The sequence below is a fragment of the Coloeus monedula genome, assembly GCF_965178545.1.
Source record: "Coloeus monedula genome assembly, chromosome: 3".
Classification (NCBI taxonomy): Eukaryota; Metazoa; Chordata; class Aves; order Passeriformes; family Corvidae; genus Coloeus; species Coloeus monedula.
In genome coordinates, this window is record NC_138783.1 from 89687584 (window position 1) to 89706360 (window position 18777).

The following is an 18777-nucleotide window of genomic DNA, read 5'->3' on the forward strand; positions in this document are numbered from 1 at the left end:
AGAATGGGCTTTTCTAACTATGCTTGCAGCTGCCTTTCTCTTCTCCTAATCAAGTCCATGGAGGAGGACCTGTTGGCTCAGGCCAGCAGTCAGGACTTCTGTGCTGTGATGTGCTCTCGTCTTGTGTTGTCCTGCAGTCTGTCTAGAGCAAGCAGCTCTGTCACATGTGGCTATGCCCTGTGCAGTGCTCGCGGGTGGCACTGCAGAAGTTTTTTAGGAAGAGGGTTGCAGCTTACCAGTTGTTCTAAAATTGAAACTTTAACTAATTACTCTTAATATTTAATTTCCAGTTGGTACAGTTTAAGTGCTTTTTGAATTGGCATTTGTTTTGCTTCACTAAGTAAATTTGGTATGGTTTTCCTTGTGCTTCTTTGTAAAACAAATTGCCTCCTACCCATACCACTACACAGTATGTTTGTTCAATTGTTTAATCATAAATGAAGTTCTGAAGAGCTTTATGTTAAAGGAAACCAGCACTGGCTCTTGCATATAAATCAGTGCTGCAGTTGTCTGTGTTACACATTTTCTCTGCCTTGGCAGAGCAAATTTTTAAGATGAGGACGGAGGGAGACACGTGGTTCTGGTCTCTTGCTCTAATTTCAAATTCTGGAGAGGAGTCCAGCCGCTGGAGTTTGACTGGCACATTTCAAGTTGTGCCAGAAGTTGTATTTCAAAACAAATGGATAGCATGCTTTAATATGAGGAAAACTAAATTCTGCAGGACTATCTTATCCTTGATTTGAGAGCCATGTGGGCTTGGAGGTATTGCATGCTTTGTTGCATTCATCATAGATCCTCCTTAGATAAAGCAGTCAAACACTTGCTGAGAAGAGGGAAAAATTATTTACCTCAGAAAAGAGATAAGGAAAACTATTTTCTCATTTCAGTGAGAGATTTGCAAAAGGAGCATTAATTACTGGCCATCAGGAACTGGAATATCTGGAAAAAAGGAATGCTAAACTCACATTGCTATGAGACTTTTCAAAACCTAATTCAACACAGAGTTTGTCAGAGGTGGAGGAGAGAGGTTGTGTAACGCAAAGTTAAAAGGAGCCAAAGTGCCAAAGATTGGTGTAGGTGGAGACACAGGTGAAGGTGGACCCAGTGGATCCTTGTGTGGTTGGAAAGGTCTGGGGGCTGTAGGAAAGTGGAGACGTGCCCCTCTGTCTTCTTCCAGTCCTTCACAACCCCAGATGTGTTTTTTCAGTAAGGTTAGATGGTACTCTGGAGAGAACAGACGATTATCTCTCTGGCTGGGTTGGTGTAGCAGAAGGCTTTAAAAAATATCCTGTGTGAAGCTGTGGAAAAGCCTTCATTCCTGTGACAAATGACCACACTTAGCATTAGCAGTCAGTGAAGGGTCTCAGGGATATCAGTGGTTCACTTGATTGGCTTGTGATGTGTGAGAGAGAAGCTGTGGCTGGTGTTTTTTTGTCACACTCATTAACTGTTTTAAAAAAGGAAAACAGCCCAATGGTTATGTAGGCAAACTGGTAAATGATCAGTTAATGAAGAACATGTGTTAGGAAATACTTCTCTACAGCAACCACTACTCTCTTAACCTCTTGCAGCTGTAAAGGTTCTATTTCTTTATTTTTCACATAACATTAAAAGACTATGAGGGCAACACGAATAGGCAAGATGATCCCACTGGAGACTACAATTTTCCAAGCAGAAAACTGAGGAGAACCCAAAATACAAGCAGTTGCTAAGAGGATTGCCTGTTGTTCTCCCAATTACATTAGAGAGTAAAATGCAACATATGTCTTTCTCAGCCCTCCCTGCACATGGCTAATGCTTTGGGGCATGTATCCAGGTGCTGTCTCAACAAAAAGCACCGTATGGCAGGAGGTTTTGTTTCCTTTGGAAAGTATAATGCTTATGCTTTTGTTTTTTTAAACTTTTTTTTCTTTTGCATTTTTTTTCCTGAGGTACAGTTATCTGGCTTCATATTTATGAAGGCTAGAGAAGAGAACTGCAGCTTTGCAGTAGAGCATGTCTTTGTCATCTGTCCCCCCTCGCCTTCAAACATGACTGCCAGTCCGACCCCCTGCCCCCTTCTCGGTGGTGCATGTTGATGCTCCTTTCTCCTTCCACCTCCCTTCCCAATTAAAATCTGTGTGACCCTGTGCACATCAGGAGCCAGTGGCACACACGGACACTGATGTCATTTAGAATGTAATTGCACAGACACTTTGTGGGAGCTGAACTTTGTTCACAGGACAGCTGGGAGGGCTTTGCACAGTGCAGATGTTGGGCTGTATTCAGGTACTGTGTGTGCATGACCTGAGGCCTGTGTCTCTGCTCCATCACCAAAAGCTGTGTGGGTGGTGTGCTGCTACATGGCTGCTGCAAGTCCCATTGCACCCAGCTGCAAGAGGTCGAGACAGTGCTACGACCTTTGGGGCTGCTGGGTATGGATAGTCTGTTGCTAAGCCAAGAGCCTAACTCTGAACATCCTCTCCTTCTTCACTTCTCTTTTCCTTAATGCAGGGGTTGGCACATCTTCATGCCCATCATGTGATTCACAGGGATATCAAAGGGCAAAATGTGTTGTTAACAGAGAATGCAGAAGTGAAACTTGGTAAGTAGGCACACATGTACGCTTCCTCATTTGTTCAGCCTTTGGTTTTATGATGTTCCCAAATTAATTTCATCCTTTAAGAGCTCTATAACATGTTTTATAGCATGAGTACTCTGTCACTAGTTCCATGTGGATTGACAGCCTGAATGTATTTTCTCCTGCTTGGAGAGGATGTAGCACAGGTTGTTGTTGAATTTTGTTAGAAGATACTGGTTTCCATGCCAGAATCAGTGCAGGGATCATTTTTTCCCCCACTGAGCTGTGTGTAACTTGAGTCTGTTCTGATTCACTTTATTCTGGACTCGGGAAGTGACAGGAGTCTCTCTTGTATTTGGCTTTAATTAAAATAGCACCTGCTGTTCAGGTTCTGGACACAAAAATATGATCTGGACAGCACTCTCAAGGGAGCTGTGGCATTGAATTCAAAACACAGTTCCAGCACTGGCGTGCTTGCTGAAAATCGTGCTCATCCCTGGCCTCTTCTCTCCTGCCAAGTGGGCATACTCTTTTTTTTATTTCCTCTCTAATTTGTCTCTTTCAGTTAGTGCACATGTTAACCTTCTGTGTTTGTATCACGCTATACTCGCCACCTTTTTTTCATTAAATATAGAGCCATGCTGAAGCCCTCCCACCCAGCCCACATCCCTTCTGGTTTGCATTACACCTTCCTGCAGCACGAGGCATGGGAAGTTGTCCCGGCTGCTGGAGGAGGAAGCTCTCAGGAGAGCTTTCCTTCGTTTGGTCCAAAATGGAGCACAGTAGCTTCCAAACCATTGCTTCCACTGAGGTTGTCTACACAGTTTGTCAGTGTCACTTAGATGGTGGGTGCAGTGAAGCTGACACAGCCCTCTTAGAGCAGATGCAGTTACTGGTATAGAAAGACACATAGCACTGTGGTCATGAGCAGGGCAAAATGAAGGGCAGAAAACACCTTTGTAATGTAATTGCTTTGTAATCAGTGGGCACCTCTTTTGCAGCCTGTGTGCATGTGTGCTCAAAGTTAGCACTTCTTGAATAATCCTCATCTTTTGCTCCCAGTGATGTTTCTGCTCTGCACTTTTAAACCAGAGAGCAGCTCCCTGAACAAAAGATTATTTTTGCTGTCCAGTTTTAGAGCAGCGAAAGTGGTGAGCTGAAGGGGACGTGTTTATGCATGCAATTTTCCCATAGCATGAGATGTACCTTCAGGAAGTGGCTGTTTCTGTATAGGCAAAGGTGCTTGGCTTCACCACGTGGGAAGGGAATAAATAGCCCTCTCTCAGCCTCCCAGGCAGTACTTTTGCATCTGTGCTCTCCCTTCTGTCCAGGCAGACCAGTGAGGGCTACACAGGAGAGGTGATTGTATGCTGCTGTGTCCCTTGACACTTGTGCCCAAGCACATTGTGTGTGAACCATGAGGGCTCAGTTGCCTCAGGATTAATCATCTTATTTCTCTTCAGCATGGTCCTCCCACATGGAACATCTACAGGGCTCTATTTTCAAATCACTTCGCAAAAGTAATCACTGCATAATTTTTCCCCTCTTATTTCATTTTACTCTTTTCCCACCCACAGTGGATTTTGGTGTGAGTGCTCAGCTGGACAGGACGGTTGGCAGGAGAAACACTTTTATTGGGACTCCATACTGGATGGCTCCAGAAGTTATTGCCTGTGATGAGAATCCAGATGCTACATATGATTACAGAGTAAGAGTCCTATTAAAAAAAAAAAACCCGAAACATACACTTGCAGTATAAATGTCCATGAATTACGACAGTTTTTGAGACTTCTTGTGCTTTGTAGGGGTTGTAACTATTTTGTGTAGTTCCATTCTTATTACAAAAGTACAGGGTATGGATACTGTCAAATTGTGACCTTTAACAGTTTCTGCTGCTTGTATTATCATAGCTTTGAGATGTAAATACAGGACTTCAGGGTGCTGTAGGTGCTTAGAGAAGGCAAAAAACAGTTTACCTGGAAATGCTTGTGTTCTCAATTGGTACGATGGTTGTACTTTAAACCGTGTTAGATTATGTCCCAGTTATTGTGGTAACCCAGAACAATACGTTTTAGGTGTTGCCTTTAAATAGAACCACTATCTGGAGAGCCAGTGAAGTACAGAAAGAGCTCTTAAAACTATTCCTGATTTCAGGATACATAGACATGATTTTTTTGATAGAAATTTATCCATCACAACATTTCTTAACAGAGATCCTTTATACATAGCTTGCTGCAAACCAAGGATTTAATTACTGCAAAACCATAATTGGCTTGATGGTATTTGCACTATCCTTAAGAATATTAGGTATATATATTTAAAGTTAAATATATCTAGTGAAAGCATACTGTAATCTTGAAAGTTATTCTCAGCTGACTTTAATGAGAGCACAAGGAAAGAAAAAATGTGAAAATACGCTTTTTAAGAAATCTTCACTTAGCCTAATGCGTTGTTCCAGCTTTAACCAAGGGCAACAAGGATAGCAGACAGCCAGGGATTAAGGCCTTACAATGGTTTATAGAGCTGAATATCAGTTATATCACTTTGCTGAGAGTGATGGTGGTGTTTGCTATCAGTAAGTTTGTGTGTGTCTAAATCTTTGTAAAACACCCAGATTATTTGAATTGGTGTTTTGTACATTTTGACTAAGATTGATCAGATCGATCCTATTTCTCTTGATTTAATTGCTTTTTACATTCAGCATCTCATTGTACAAAAGGTAATGTTTCATATCTTTCCAGATTGCGTTATTAGTAAGGAAGGTTTGCTATTAAATAATACAATAAAGCAGAAAAACTCCCTGCAATATTTGTTAATGCAGTAGTGATGTGAAAAATAACTCCTCTGGCCTCTGAAAACACCTGTTTATTGTTCCTGGTGGAGCCTGTGGGGTGGTGTCTCACAAAAAATTAATGTTGGAAAGATTCTGTAAGACCATGAGGCTGTACAATTTAGCTTAAATGGCTGCATTTGACTAAGAGTGCCTTGCTGGGTCTGAAAACATGATCTTTAGAAATGCTTCTCTGGTTGTAGTGCACGAAGAGCTTATTTGCTCATTGGTTTTAAGTAATTTTAAAAAAATCACAGTTATCACCAGAAATGAAGACTGCTTTGCTGAAGAACAGCTCTCTTTCACAGCAGTCTCGTCCAGTGTTTTGCTCATTAAGCTGTGTCAGTCTCTGGAGTTGGTTCCTTGCCAGGACTCCTCCATCTCTTCCCTCTGTTTGATCTTCCTGGCTCTTGTTTGGTCTCTCCCGAGTCAGACGTGCTGGCCAGAGGTGGTACCTTGAGAGGCTGCCACTGAAGGACTCTTGTTCTGTAGTGTTTCAAGCAAAGCTGAGATGTTAGGGGAGGAATGTTGGCTTTGCTTTTCCTTTTGTTTCCACTCATCAGTGGAAAAGACAGAGGTGTAAATTTCGGGAATCTGCCTTTTTGGTGGTGCTGCTGACTAATTCACCTCTCCTTTCCGTGGTCCTGTGTTTTCCTTTTGCTCTTGCTTGTTTGTTTACATACCAAAAGAACCCTTTCTTGTAGTTTTTGACAAGTCTGGCCACTTTAAATTTGAGCTGAGCTTTTGCTTTTCTATCTGCATCTCTACACACCCTGGGAATGGCCTTGTTCAGTTCTTTGTTGACAAGGGAATATTGAAAATTCTGTTGTTTCACAGGCTTAGATTTCTGGCAAATGTATTTCCCATTGTCATAATGTGAATATATTTTTATGTGTAATTAGGAGGGGTTGTTTGCTCACTCAGTAAGAATATGTTCGTGTGTTCCTGCATATACCTATGTATTATATGAAAAGTAGGATTTTATCATACTGTTACAAGAAAAAAGAGGCTTATATTATTTAAATAGCCGTGGTATTTGGTTTTGGCCTCACCTACAGGGCCTCTCTAAGTAGTACTCTCTTACTGTGTGAATGGGTAAATCTACCTGCTAACATATGGTGTCTCTTTTTGTGCAGAGTGACCTTTGGTCATGCGGCATTACGGCCATAGAGATGGCAGAAGGAGCTCCCCGTAAGTGATACCTGTGCTTCTCCAGTGGGCTCGTTAAGGCTGAAATATATACTGGGGTGATGCTGGTTGCAATCTAAGCATAGTTTTGAGGTTTCTGAAAGTATCCCCATGTTATTTCTGTTCTCTTTGGTTTTGCCTGCTCTGTAAATATAAAATCCCATAAATAGCTATGCTTTTGATAAAGATAGGATTGTGTTTAAACACTACAGTGCAGACTGCAGTAATTTAATTTCTATAGCAGGAATATTTGTAAGCTAATCGAGTGTCTGACTTCCTTCCTATGGGTAGTATATTGTGTTTTGGAGTTGTGTCCCACTTTGTCTATGGACTGGCCTGGAATACTGAAACCTCGGCTGGGGAGAGGGTCAGTGGGACTTTGAGGAAACAAACCTTAATGAAAAAAGCATTTGTGGCAACTGTTTCCATGCTGGCTTTCTGTCTGGATAATGCTAACAGTTGCTTCTCCTTTTGTTTCCGCTCATCAGTGGGTGGTGTTAATCTTCCTTAGCAGTGACATGGCTTAAGCTGTAAATCCTTCTTCAGGACAAAGCGCTGAATTTAGGTATTCTCAAGCAGGGAACATTATCAGTTAGTTTGGATTTGAGAGGAAAACCTGGAAACCAAAAATGCCAAACTTTTTAATAGGTTCTTTTGCTTTCACATAGTTCTTTCAGAATATAAAGGCAAACAGCAGATGTGTGAGGAGGACAGAAACCTTTGAAAAGAAAAAAAGTTAGGCATGGTGTTTTGACTTTTAATGATAATTTTTATGAAAGTCCTTACTGATCTTACAAATACACTTACCCTCAGCTGGAGCTCTGTATTTAAAAATAAGAGCCTTAGGTACCTAAGAGCAAATTAAATTTTTTTTGCACATAAAAATCTACCACCACACCACAGCCCAGCTTGAAATGTCTTTGAAATTATCATGTTGAAATAAAGTATTGATATTTCCCAACTAAAAATTGGTCATTTCATTGTAGCTGCTGCCTGATTTTGTTGTTGTTATTGACTTTAATGTAAGATTTAAAAAAACAAATCGCAATGGTCATGTGTTGATTCATGTTTTAGGAGGTCTGATGGTTTGGGGTTATTTTCTTTTTTCCTTCTTAATTGCACGTTTGCATGAATGTCCATGTGATAGCTGCTCCCAGGACACCTCAGCCAGCACTCTATTAAATGAACTACCTCCTTTTTGCCCTATCTTTCTGTTCAGTGCATTGGGTTGCCTGTATAGCTTTCTATTAAAAGCTGTGTCTGTGGGCTTTCTAAGCCTAGAATTGGACAATAATATTTTGTTCATTTCTAAACCAAAGCAAAGTTTGACCCCTCTCTGTGTAAAAGCACAAGAGTGGCATTTAAGAAGTAAGCAAAGATCCTCTGTAAGTGCTGAACAGCTCTTGTCCTCTGGTATGTGGGCTCTGCCTCCTCCTCCAGTGGCAGCTGAAGAGTCGATCTCTACGTTTGGTGGTCTGCAGGGATCCACAGGCATCCAAGGGCTTCTTTGCCAAGATTGTGGCCCCTTATTTTTGAAGCCAGAATTCTCTTCACATCAGTCTGTTTCTCCTGAATTTCTGTTGTGTGGTACATGTCACCTCATCCTGCAGTGATCACTCAGGCTGACACTGAGGGTGTAAGAGGTCAAACACAGGAAGATGGTTAAAACATTGCTCCTAGAGACTTTTCTTGGGCTGCCCCTGTCCCTGCTCCCTTGTTTCCTTGTGTTGGCTCTGCTGTGTTGCTTTGCTATGGAACAGGAGGAAAAGCTGTCAGACATTGATCCTGGACTCCCACCAAATGTCCACTGAGACAAACAGGACTTCTTTGGACAAAAGTTATGGGTTTGCATTTCAATTCTGCAGGCAATCCTTTTTTGTTATACAGACCCTCCCATGCTTTAAAACTGTCATGCCTTGAAGTAAAGAAAATATCCAGGTCTAGAGAGCAAAAATGAAGCATCCTCCATAGTGGGAGAGAAGGGCAGGTAGAGGGAAGATTGTAACTCTCATTCTTCCCTTCCACCATCATCATCATCTCCCAATATTTTATTGACCAGAAAGTAAGTTAGATGACTTGGGGCTGGAGGAGGGCCATACTCAGATGTTCCCATCTTGGTTGATTCTGGAGGTTAATCCATGCTTCGATCTCTTTCTCTTTTTGGGCTGCCACTGGCACACTTAGCTATGCAATTGTTGTCATTTTGGGCTAATTCTGTTAAGCTGTGTTGCTGTCTGCACCTTCTGCATGTATTTTTGGGGTAGTGGGAATGGTTGTGGAAGCTGAAGTCATGGCATTGACAGAGAGCAACTAAATCAGTGTCTGTATGTCTCTGTTTGGTTTTGTTTTCTTCCCTTTAGCGCTTTGTGACATGCATCCCATGAGGGCTCTCTTTCTGATACCCAGGAACCCTCCCCCACGGTTAAAATCCAAGAAATGGTATGTATATCTTGCTTCTAGCCTTTTGTGACATGAAATCTTCTTGTATCACATACAGTTTTGTTAAGCCTTCCATAGAACTGTAAAGCAATTTAAGTTAGAAAAATCTCCGTTATCTTTTATGCCTCTGAATCAAGGCATGACATAAAATGCATGTATTATTTAGTTTTTTGTCCCAGAGAAATTCCATCTCAAATTGTGTGAAAATAAATACCCAGGGTTTTTTTTGATAGAGTAGCATCTGTATTAGGGTGACAAATGGATCCATATTTTAAAAAATAGACTGCTGCAGCACTCTTAATATGCAGTATGTTTTCTCAGATGTATCATAACACAGAAACAGAACAGTACTGTAGTGTTCTAGTTGCTAAATAGAAAGGAGCTATTAAAACTAATGAAGGCTTTTACTATAATTATTGTAAATGGTTGGAATTGAGTGCTTGCTTCTTGCCAGCTGAGAAGAATCCATTAGTATCAGAGGATTTCCTCCCAGTTATTGGTTACAACTGGCACATATGAAACAAAAATACTCCCTAGAAAGAGGTTTCTTATAGATTGAATGTGATCATGGGATGCTGTGATCCTGTCAAAATAATCAAGTGATTTGACTGTGTATTCAATGTCAACATAACATAAACTTGGCTTGCTTGCTGGGCTTGGTCTCTACCTGGATTGACTTATTTAGGCACTTGTACTGTCAAGGCATCACTCTCTCTTACTTGCCTTCTGCATGTATTAAGGGAATAGAGATGCACATATGCCATTTGCATTAGCCTTTCATTAACCTTTTTATGTGAAATAATAACATTCAAGGTGTAAGGAATGAAAAATCTGAACAACCAAGTTATTTATGTTGGATTCAGCCTTTTTTATTACAGTAGGGAAGTAAACTGATGGATAGAAATAATTGTTTTTATGCTTAACCATGTGGTGAGGATATTTGCTCTCCAAGCACTGGAGCAGGTTGAAAGCAGCTACCAAATAAAAAGCAGCTCTGGTCAAAGGCAGTGCTGCTGTGACTCAACTGTTTTGATAGTGTGCTCAGTGGCAGGTTACGAGAAGATAGGCCAAATGATGACAGAGTTGTAGAATCATCACAGAATGGCTTGGATTGGAAGGGACCTTAAAGATCATCTAGTTCCAAACCCTGCCATGGACAGGGATGCCACCCACTAATTCAGGTAGCTCAGAAACCCATCCAGCCTGGCCAGGGATGGGGCATCCACAACTTCTCTGGGCAACCTGTTCCAGTGCCTCACTGCAGTTTTGAGTACTTCCACTATTGGCATTTTGCAAGGTGACTTGTTTGGTCACTTCTTTCTGGATAGGTCCTTGTAGTGGTTTGGTCCAAAATACTCATTACTGTTTATCTGCTGTGAGATACGAATTAGGAGAAATGCAAAGCAGGCACCAAACTTGAAAGAATATAAAGAAGTTTATTAACAGACCTAAAAGATGGAGAAAAGAAAAAAAATTATACCACCTTCAGAACTCTCCTCCTCCCCCCACCTTCCTCCCTTCTCCCACTGACAATGTGAAAAAACAACCCTTAAGATGTTCAGTCTGTTTACCACTTCCATAATAACCTTGTTTAGTCCATTTAGAAAGAGAAGTCTCTTCTTGCTCATGCTATGAAAACATTATCACAACGAGACAGCCGCCCACTTCCAAATATTGTTCAGTCCATTTAGGAAGAGGAGTCTCTCTGCCTGCGTTTGAGTCCTTTCCCCCGACTTGCAGCTTTTCCCGCAACTGCTTTCGAGGGTCCACTCTTGAAGTTTTTTGGGGTACAATTTTAAGGTTGAGCCATTCAGAAACAAAAACAGAGGCCCTTCTCCTTCCCTGGGAGCAAAGGGTCTTCATCATCTTCATCGTTAAGACTATCTCTGGGAGCATCTCTAGGGACTGAGGTTTTCTCCTTTCCCGTTTGGAGCAAAAGTCCTCATCTGGTTCATCTCTAGGGACTGAGGTTTTCTCCTTTCCCGTTTGGAGCAAAAGTCCTCATCTGGTTCATCTCTCCTTGTTCAAACTTCTCATGAAATTACAGCTGCATCAGCATCTGCCTATCTCAGAGCAGGTGCTTTTGCTTATGAGTTGAACACTCCACCCCCCATATCTTCATGAAATTACAACAGGATACTCTGATATGTCATAGCTTCACAACAGAATTTCAGCTTTAAGCATCTCCTCTCTCTCTTCCCTCAGGTTTCAGCTCTTCAGAGCAGTAAAAGGGTTAATCTCACCTCGGCCTTGCAGCTGGAATGTTGAATTTTTCTTATTGCAGTGGAGAGGGGGGGGAGCCGAGCCGCTCCGGCTGCCCACGGCAAGGCAGTGGGGGGGGTTCCACGGCTGGAACAGGTCCATGGCTCCAGGATGGCCGTGGCCCAGCCTGGCCTGGCCTGAGCAGGGCCTGGCCGGGCCCGCTGGCCCCCACACGGGGCCCGCAGCCACCTGTGCCAGCGCCGGAAACGAGAGAGAGCTTGGAGGGGGAGTTTCCCTATTCTTAAATGTGGATCACAGAGGTGTTCACAACTTTAAGTGGCTTAGAGAATTGTCCATATTCAAACTGGCCAGCTGATAGGTTCTATCAGTTCCCAGAGGAAACTGTAAGCACCCCTTAGCAAGGACGTCCCTTCCGGGACTATGCTCGCTAACCTGTGACAGTCCTCTTTCAAGAGTTCAAATGAAGGGCAAATTTTGGAAGGTGGTGCTGCAGCTTAGCTAACTCCCATACCCTGTCACTTTATTCTGTGTGCAGGAGGGGTTTAGTTTAGTTCATGCCATTAAATTGTGTCAGAGAGAATTTGACCCAAAGTACCTGTGTTGAACAGACAGCACTGACCAACACCTGCCTATTGTACTATAAGAATTTTTGTGTGTGACTCTTAAGGTAAAAGATAAAATAATCTTAAATTCTGGCAGATCTAACTCTGTGAGCCCAGGTGCATGCAAAAGCAGTGTGGTGCTGCTTGTGTCAGGAGAATGGCAGACACAGTTCTCCTGGCTTTGGGTATGGCTGTCTGTAGCGTGGGTAGGTGGAGGCACACCAGAGCTGCCCTGCCTCTGCTCCAAGCAGGCTGGATTCTATCCAGCTCTGATCCAGAAGCAGCAGAGCTGGGTTTACGTGATTCACCTCACTAATAGATCCTGACTTTCAGGGCAATTATGCCTCTGAAAGAGGGCACATTACTGTGAGGCTGTGCCTGAGTGCTGCAAGTATGTTCATGTCACCCTGTGTCCCTCCAGCCCGGTGCTCAGCTGGAACATACTCAGATCTGATCAGGAGGTACACTTGCAGGTAGCACTTGAACTGTCCTTTGGGACATGATGTTCTTGAGGAAAGGAATTTGAGGAAGAACAGAAAAAATGTTTCAGCTGAGTTTTACCTGTCACCTTTTGCTTTGTTTTGTTTTTTCCTTCCTGCTTTCTCAGGTCGAAAAAGTTTTTCAGCTTTATAGAAGGTTGTCTAGTGAAGAATTACATGCAGCGACCTTCTACAGAGCAACTGTTGAAACATCCCTTTATACGTGACCAGCCAAATGAAAGGCAAGTCCGAATCCAGCTTAAGGACCATATAGACAGGACCAGGAAGAAGAGAGGAGAGAAAGGTATGCAGCTTCTAAAAATCAAGTCTTTGCAACTTGTCAAAAATGCGTATTTTTGTCCTGCTTTGCATTCTTAATACCCACCCCAAGAGAAGCTCCTATAGCCCAAATCCTTAAAAAGTTCTTTTTTAATTCCTAATTTGACTGTCAGAAAGCTTTTTGTTCTGTCCTTTACAGAGAGGGTATCAGTTTCAAGTGCTGTATTTTCTGATACATTAAGTTTACTTACTTCTTGGCCTCTGCCTCTTCCATACAAGCATTAAACAGTATTTAGGAGGATATTGGCATATATGCCTTTCCCTTCCTAAGTCTGTGATTGGTTCATTTCCTGGGCTGATGCCATAAATCAGACTCACAGGAAATAACCCATCACAAGAGCTGTGAAGCAAATGTTTTGGGCAGCCTTTTCTCCTTATTCAGGTGGTGCTGAAGTTCTCCTGGTGTCTTGTCTTACATATAAAACCTGGTGTTGTTCAGGGAATTTGCTGGAAGTCTTTTGCAAAGCACTGTGCCACTTTACAAGTCAGGGAAGATGAGCTGATTTATACAGAATGAGTTCTAGGGTCTGTGATAGATCTTCTCACCGAAGGGAGCAGGAGCTGGTTTACTGAGGTGCTACTGCAACTCCCCACTGCCCTAAAATTAAAGTACTATCCAAGCCTTTGTTTCTTTCCTGTTAGATGAGACGGAGTATGAATATAGTGGAAGTGAGGAAGAAGAGGAGGAAGTGCCTGAACAAGAAGGAGAGCCAAGGTAATAATTGCTTTTGGGATGGCTTTGGGCAATCCATGCCACGTAAGTCTAAAGGTCTGTGATTATAAATCAGCATGCTAAATTTCTGTCTCTTATTAAGTGAATGCTCAAGCCACACAAACTACCCAAAGGGTTTGAATACCTATGCTATGACTGCTAAAGGTTTGAAAGCTCTCCTTCCTATGACTTAGAGCCAACAAAATCTGGATGGAGGGAGATTTATGGCAAATATGATTGATCAGGGTCTCCACAATGTTAGCATTCGTCCTTATTTTGCTTGGCCTCATTTCACGCCTTCCACTGAGAGCGTGTATTTGACATACATTCAGTGTCCTTGCTCCAAAAGAAATGAGATTAAACTTTAACATCATGATATAATTTATTAATGTTCCCCTGCTTTGGCAAAGGTATTTAATGGCCCATCAGGCTTTATCATACAGAAGGCTTTAGCTTCCTCTTGTTGCAGTTCTATTGTCAATGTGCCTGGAGAATCAACCCTCCGACGTGATTTCCTGAGACTGCAGCAGGAAAACAAGGAACGGTCCGAGGCCCTTCGGAGACAGCAGCTGCTGCAGGAGCAGCAGCTCCGTGAGCAGGAGGAGTACAAGAGGCAGCTGCTGGCAGAGAGGCAGAAACGCATCGAGCAGCAGAAGGAGCAGAGGAGGCGGCTAGAAGAGGTAGAAACAGGAGACTGGAGTTTGGGGGACAGAAGTCCCTCTCGCCCTTTTGTTTCCCATTCCTGTGCCCATTTAAAAAGAGTTCCCTGTAGCCCCAGGATATCTCAAGAAAGAAAACATCATGTGAAAATCCACCTGCAAACGTAGAGCAAAGCACTTAAATCCCTGCCCGGCTACTCGAATATGTCTTCCAAAGCGTTTGAATATCCAGCAGCTTCTATGAAGACAATATAGAGCTGGGTTTTGGAAGGTGTTTTTTAGGAGAGAGTCTTTGTCTTGGTCTCTGTCTAGGCTTTAGGTAGCTGTAGAGAAGAGGAGACATAAATTATTCCCAGATAGATTTTCCTCTCAAGAGTACTTTTTGGGAAGGCCATAATATTTTTCAGATTTCCCTTTAAATGTTTCTCAAACATCTGTGTTTCGCACTCATTCATGGTAGATAGAAGCCTGTATTTTAATGTATTACTCTCTCATGCATAGGTAGCTTAATGACTAAAAGCCACCTAGATCATAAAATCATAGAATGATTTGGATTGGAAGGGGCTTTTAAAAGTAGATCTATAAATATGTTTTATAAATCAGTGTTAACATTATAATTCTGCAGAAATTGCAAATATGTAGATCATACTTTTTGATAGAGTAAGTATGCCATTTCTATACTTTGCTGGAAGGTAAAAGAAAGTAAATGTACATGGACAATATGGTTCTGTCATACTTTTTACCTCCTAAGATCTCGTGTGCATTTATATATATGTAGATGGAATATGCAGCGTGAGCTTCAGAGGTAGGAAGATTTCAAAACAGCTCTTCAGGCCAGAGCTGGGTATGACACAGAGTTGAAATGAAACCAATCCTTGTTCTTCAGGAAATGCAGGGTCAAATTCCAGTTGTTCTTAAATGACCTCTTGCTTGAGTCTGTTTCAACTGTCCACATAGGAATGATGGAAAAACTACACCCAGTCTGGTTTTCCAAATCCTGGTAACGTTTAATGAGGATGCAACCAGGACCAAATGTTGATTTGCATCCTGTGATGTGTTTGCATAACAGGTAATACAAAGTTCCAAATACCCTTCCAGGTCACATTATGCTCCTTATCCCTCTTTTCCAAAGTGCAAATGAGTTTAGTGTTGCTATAAGGAGGGATTGGTAGCTAAGATTCAGCCACACATGAATCCATGAGGAGGAATGAGGGGAAACCGTATAAACTCCATTTCTCTTCTGTTTCTTTCCCACCCTTCAGAGAATGCCAAGATAAACACTGTAGTACTTCCAACTGTTTTAGACTGTTTGTGGGGGGAGTAAGTAATAAAAAAAGATACTAGGAAAATATGAAAATAAAATACTGATATTGTCAAAGGTGGGCAAAAGTTGAGATACTATTTAGCCTCTCAAATTTTTCTTAGTATGCAAGTCAATGATTTCTTTTAAATGCCCCTTTAATCTCTAAGGTTCTGCAGGCAGTATTTTTTGTTGAGGAAGAGGATTACAATTAAATTATCTAGGTCATTTAACTTTAGTAATCAGTGCAACTCTTAAAATCTGGATTTTCTTTTTGAAATAAAGGAGCTGCTGCTGCTAATAGTGGAAACAAAGCAATGCACCATTTTCCCTGCACGGGTTGGACTTTTTCGGGATGTTGCAGTTATAACTAAATGAGCAAGTAAAAAGAAAAGGCAGTTACCTGAAAGTTATGTTTAATCAGTCCTGCTTTTAAAAATATGAAACAAAACTGACAGCTACCACAACCACAAGACAGCATGTAATGTAGATTGTATTACTGAGTAGGGTTGCATGGTAAAACATGTAAAATTTGTAAGATCAAAGCTTTTTACCTGGTATTGGTCTGTAACCTCTTCCGGATTCCCTTGGAGGCATAAATAGGAATGACAAGTTACAAAAGTTTCCTTTTACAGGTGATGGTGTGGGCATATTGTTCATCAAGTGCATTAAAGAAAAGGCTCACATTTAGCTTTCAAAAAATCCCCACTTAGTTCATTGACTCTTGTGTTGGAAAAATGTATGATCCCAAGTGATTTTTAAAAAAACGGCAGCCAAAACAAGCTCCTTCAGATGGGGGAAGGGTGGTAGACACAAATTTAGATAAACATCAGTGTTGTGACACAAATGAAGGCCAAAATATTGAAATGTTGTCACTTTGTCCTTAACTCACCCCCCTGTTTTGATGAAGCCAGTAAACAATGGAGAGCTTGGTAATGGGAGTTAAGATTAGTGTCAGGCATTGAAGCTCAGGGCGTTCATAAATTTGTTGATATTTTTACCACACTTGCTTGCTTGTAATTTTTGCTTGTGTAGAGTATGTTTGCATATACCTAATTAATATTCTTTGGTAGAATTTTATGCATTAGATAATCTTCCTGAACAAGTTGCATATACTTCCCCCCCTCCCCACTTCCTAAATTAAAATTGAGGGCTTGTTCTTACAATGCTGGCACAGAGCCTAGACAGTTTTGACCGAGACTGTAACAGGAACGGTGTTTAGGACATCTGCCAAAAACTGTAATTCTCAGCAGTATTAGAGAAAAGATTACTTTTTAAAAGGCATATAGGTGACTTCTAAAACTTGCTGTTGTAGGAACCTTGTAGTTCATGTGTTACTGAGGAGGCGAAAATGACATGTGGTTAAACTACAGAAAATTATTTGAGAATTTTGGGAAGGGGATTTATTTGTCTTACCTCCAGTCCTGCTTCAAAAGACATATAAAGACTATCAACCATGTAGGTGTTTAGATAATTTAAACAAGAAATCTGAGCTGTTCCTGGCTGGTTTAATGTTTGTCTGTGTTTCTGCTCAGCAACATGGAGAAAACTGCTGGGTATCAGAAAGCATTTGAATTTGTACTTAGCAAAACTGAGTCTGGCTCGGGAAATTCAGAATTGGCTGTGGTGGAGTCTCATTCTCTGTGGACCTCTGCAGTTCAGGATAGCTTCATTAAATGGTGTCTCTGTCCCTGATCATGAGAACCTAAGATGGATGTTTTTGAAGTGGTAGGTTACAGCTCCACTGACAAGTCGTACAGCCTTGTAGAAGCAGATCGTGGAGCACAATAATTAAAGTGCTGAGGACCTGAAGACTTCATGTGTTTAAAGACAGGAGGAATTCCTTTGGACTGGCTGTGGTCTAGACTCTGTGCCTACTTGTGGTTGGAGTGCATCAGTCTTTTTAATTTCATCCAAAAGGTGTGGTTGGCACTCCAGGACATCTTCAAAATATGAAACAAAACTGGATAAGTGGAGGTGTTTGGGTAATTCACTTCAAAAGACCACTCCTGATCCTGAACCAAGATGCTAATGTAGGTGTACCTGCAGGCAATTTTTGCCAGGGCTTTATTTCTTTTACAGAAGGGGTGCTTACTCTTAGCTACTTAATTTGAATTGCTTGCAGCTTGGATTGGTACTGAATAAGAAGTTCTACTTCTGATTTATCTCTAATGTGGACAAAGCAAAAATCTCTTTATTAATCTTGCCAATTCTCTTCCTAAGCTGATACCAGGCTACCTAATTCTTTGTGAAAGAAATAATTAATATATGTATCATCAATCTTCTTCTGAATATGAGACACAGTAATAATATCTTAGGAATTTAAAATTAGAGGATCTGTATCTATCTTCAGCATTTCACTGTATGGACGAGGGCCTGAATTCGTTGGTATAGACCAACTGCGTGTGTAGTTGCATTGCCCCCTCCTGGTAAATCATGCTCTACTGCATGGACGTCCAGTTTGGAAATGTCAGGTTCCATTATGAGATCATCATTATTGCACCCTAAAACCAGACAAGGAGCCAGAGTATTAACACTGTATTTTCTTTGTGTTTTTTTTTTTTTTTAGTGTTGTTCGCATAGCAAATGCCCATTTTGTGAAATGCAGTAATTTGAGGCAGTATGGACTCTGTCAAAATTCTGTTTTGGCATGTCGGACACTTCTTTGAAGAGTTCTTGCCTTAACTTCTGGTTATCAGTTAGCTCCTTGGAAAGAAACTTTACATCTGACATGTGCAAGAAAGTTGGTAATACCATACCCAGCTAAAGAACACCTGAATATTCATCCATAAGTTCAGGAATTTAGATCTATACCTGCTGCTTATTGGACAAGAATGTTTTATGTCAGTGTTTTTTGTAGTGCATGACAAATTTACAGTATCTGACAATCACATGCACTAAATTCGGAAGGCAAATTTTTATGCGTAGAAATATGACATTGGTTTTAACAAATGGTTTTCCCTGTCCCTCTCCCATCCTTTGGGCAAGCCTTAGGAACACAGTGATCAGGGTTTTGGTGTGTCCTCACAAAAGGGTTACTAGAGCCAATCAGGAAGGCAACCTTGTGCCAACAGATGGATACAAGAAAGTCAGCTATAGGGCTGGCTCTGAAGCCAGGTTGGGTCAACACAAATTGCCACCAACCACCTTTGGCATTGCTTTGACAAGATGTGGACTAGGATCCAAGAGATGGTTGTCACTGTGGGTTTCCTCTCCCTGGGCGTGTTAAAAGTAAATTCCACTTCGTTAGTGACCACTGGTTTGATGCCAAGGTTTCAAAGACCACGTGCAAAGGAAGTGAAACCTTTCTTTTACAGCTAGGGCTGGGATTAAGGGGTCATGCAGGGTGTTTGTGTGGGCTCCTGCAGTGCCAGGTACCTCTCTTCCCACTCACCTGGCAGGAGGCTGAGGCAGTGTCTGATGGGAAGATGGAAGTGATGCTGAGA

The 18777-nt window shown here is 41.6% G+C and overlaps 1 protein-coding gene across 4 annotated transcripts in view; it reads left to right on the forward strand.

The window, feature by feature from the left end:
• Positions 1-18777, forward strand: part of MAP4K4 (mitogen-activated protein kinase kinase kinase kinase 4) — a 166561-nt gene that overhangs the window by 109571 nt on the left and 38213 nt on the right. For all 4 annotated transcript variants that reach the window (XM_082279409.1, XM_082279410.1, XM_082279407.1 and 1 more), the window contains exons 6-12: positions 2494-2584; positions 4138-4268; positions 6527-6581; positions 8939-9017; positions 12450-12625; positions 13303-13375; positions 13842-14052. In XM_082279409.1, the coding sequence (XP_082135535.1) occupies positions 2494-2584; positions 4138-4268; positions 6527-6581; positions 8939-9017; positions 12450-12625; positions 13303-13375; positions 13842-14052 (816 nt within the window). The remainder of the gene's footprint in view (positions 1-2493; positions 2585-4137; positions 4269-6526; positions 6582-8938; positions 9018-12449; positions 12626-13302; positions 13376-13841; positions 14053-18777) is intronic.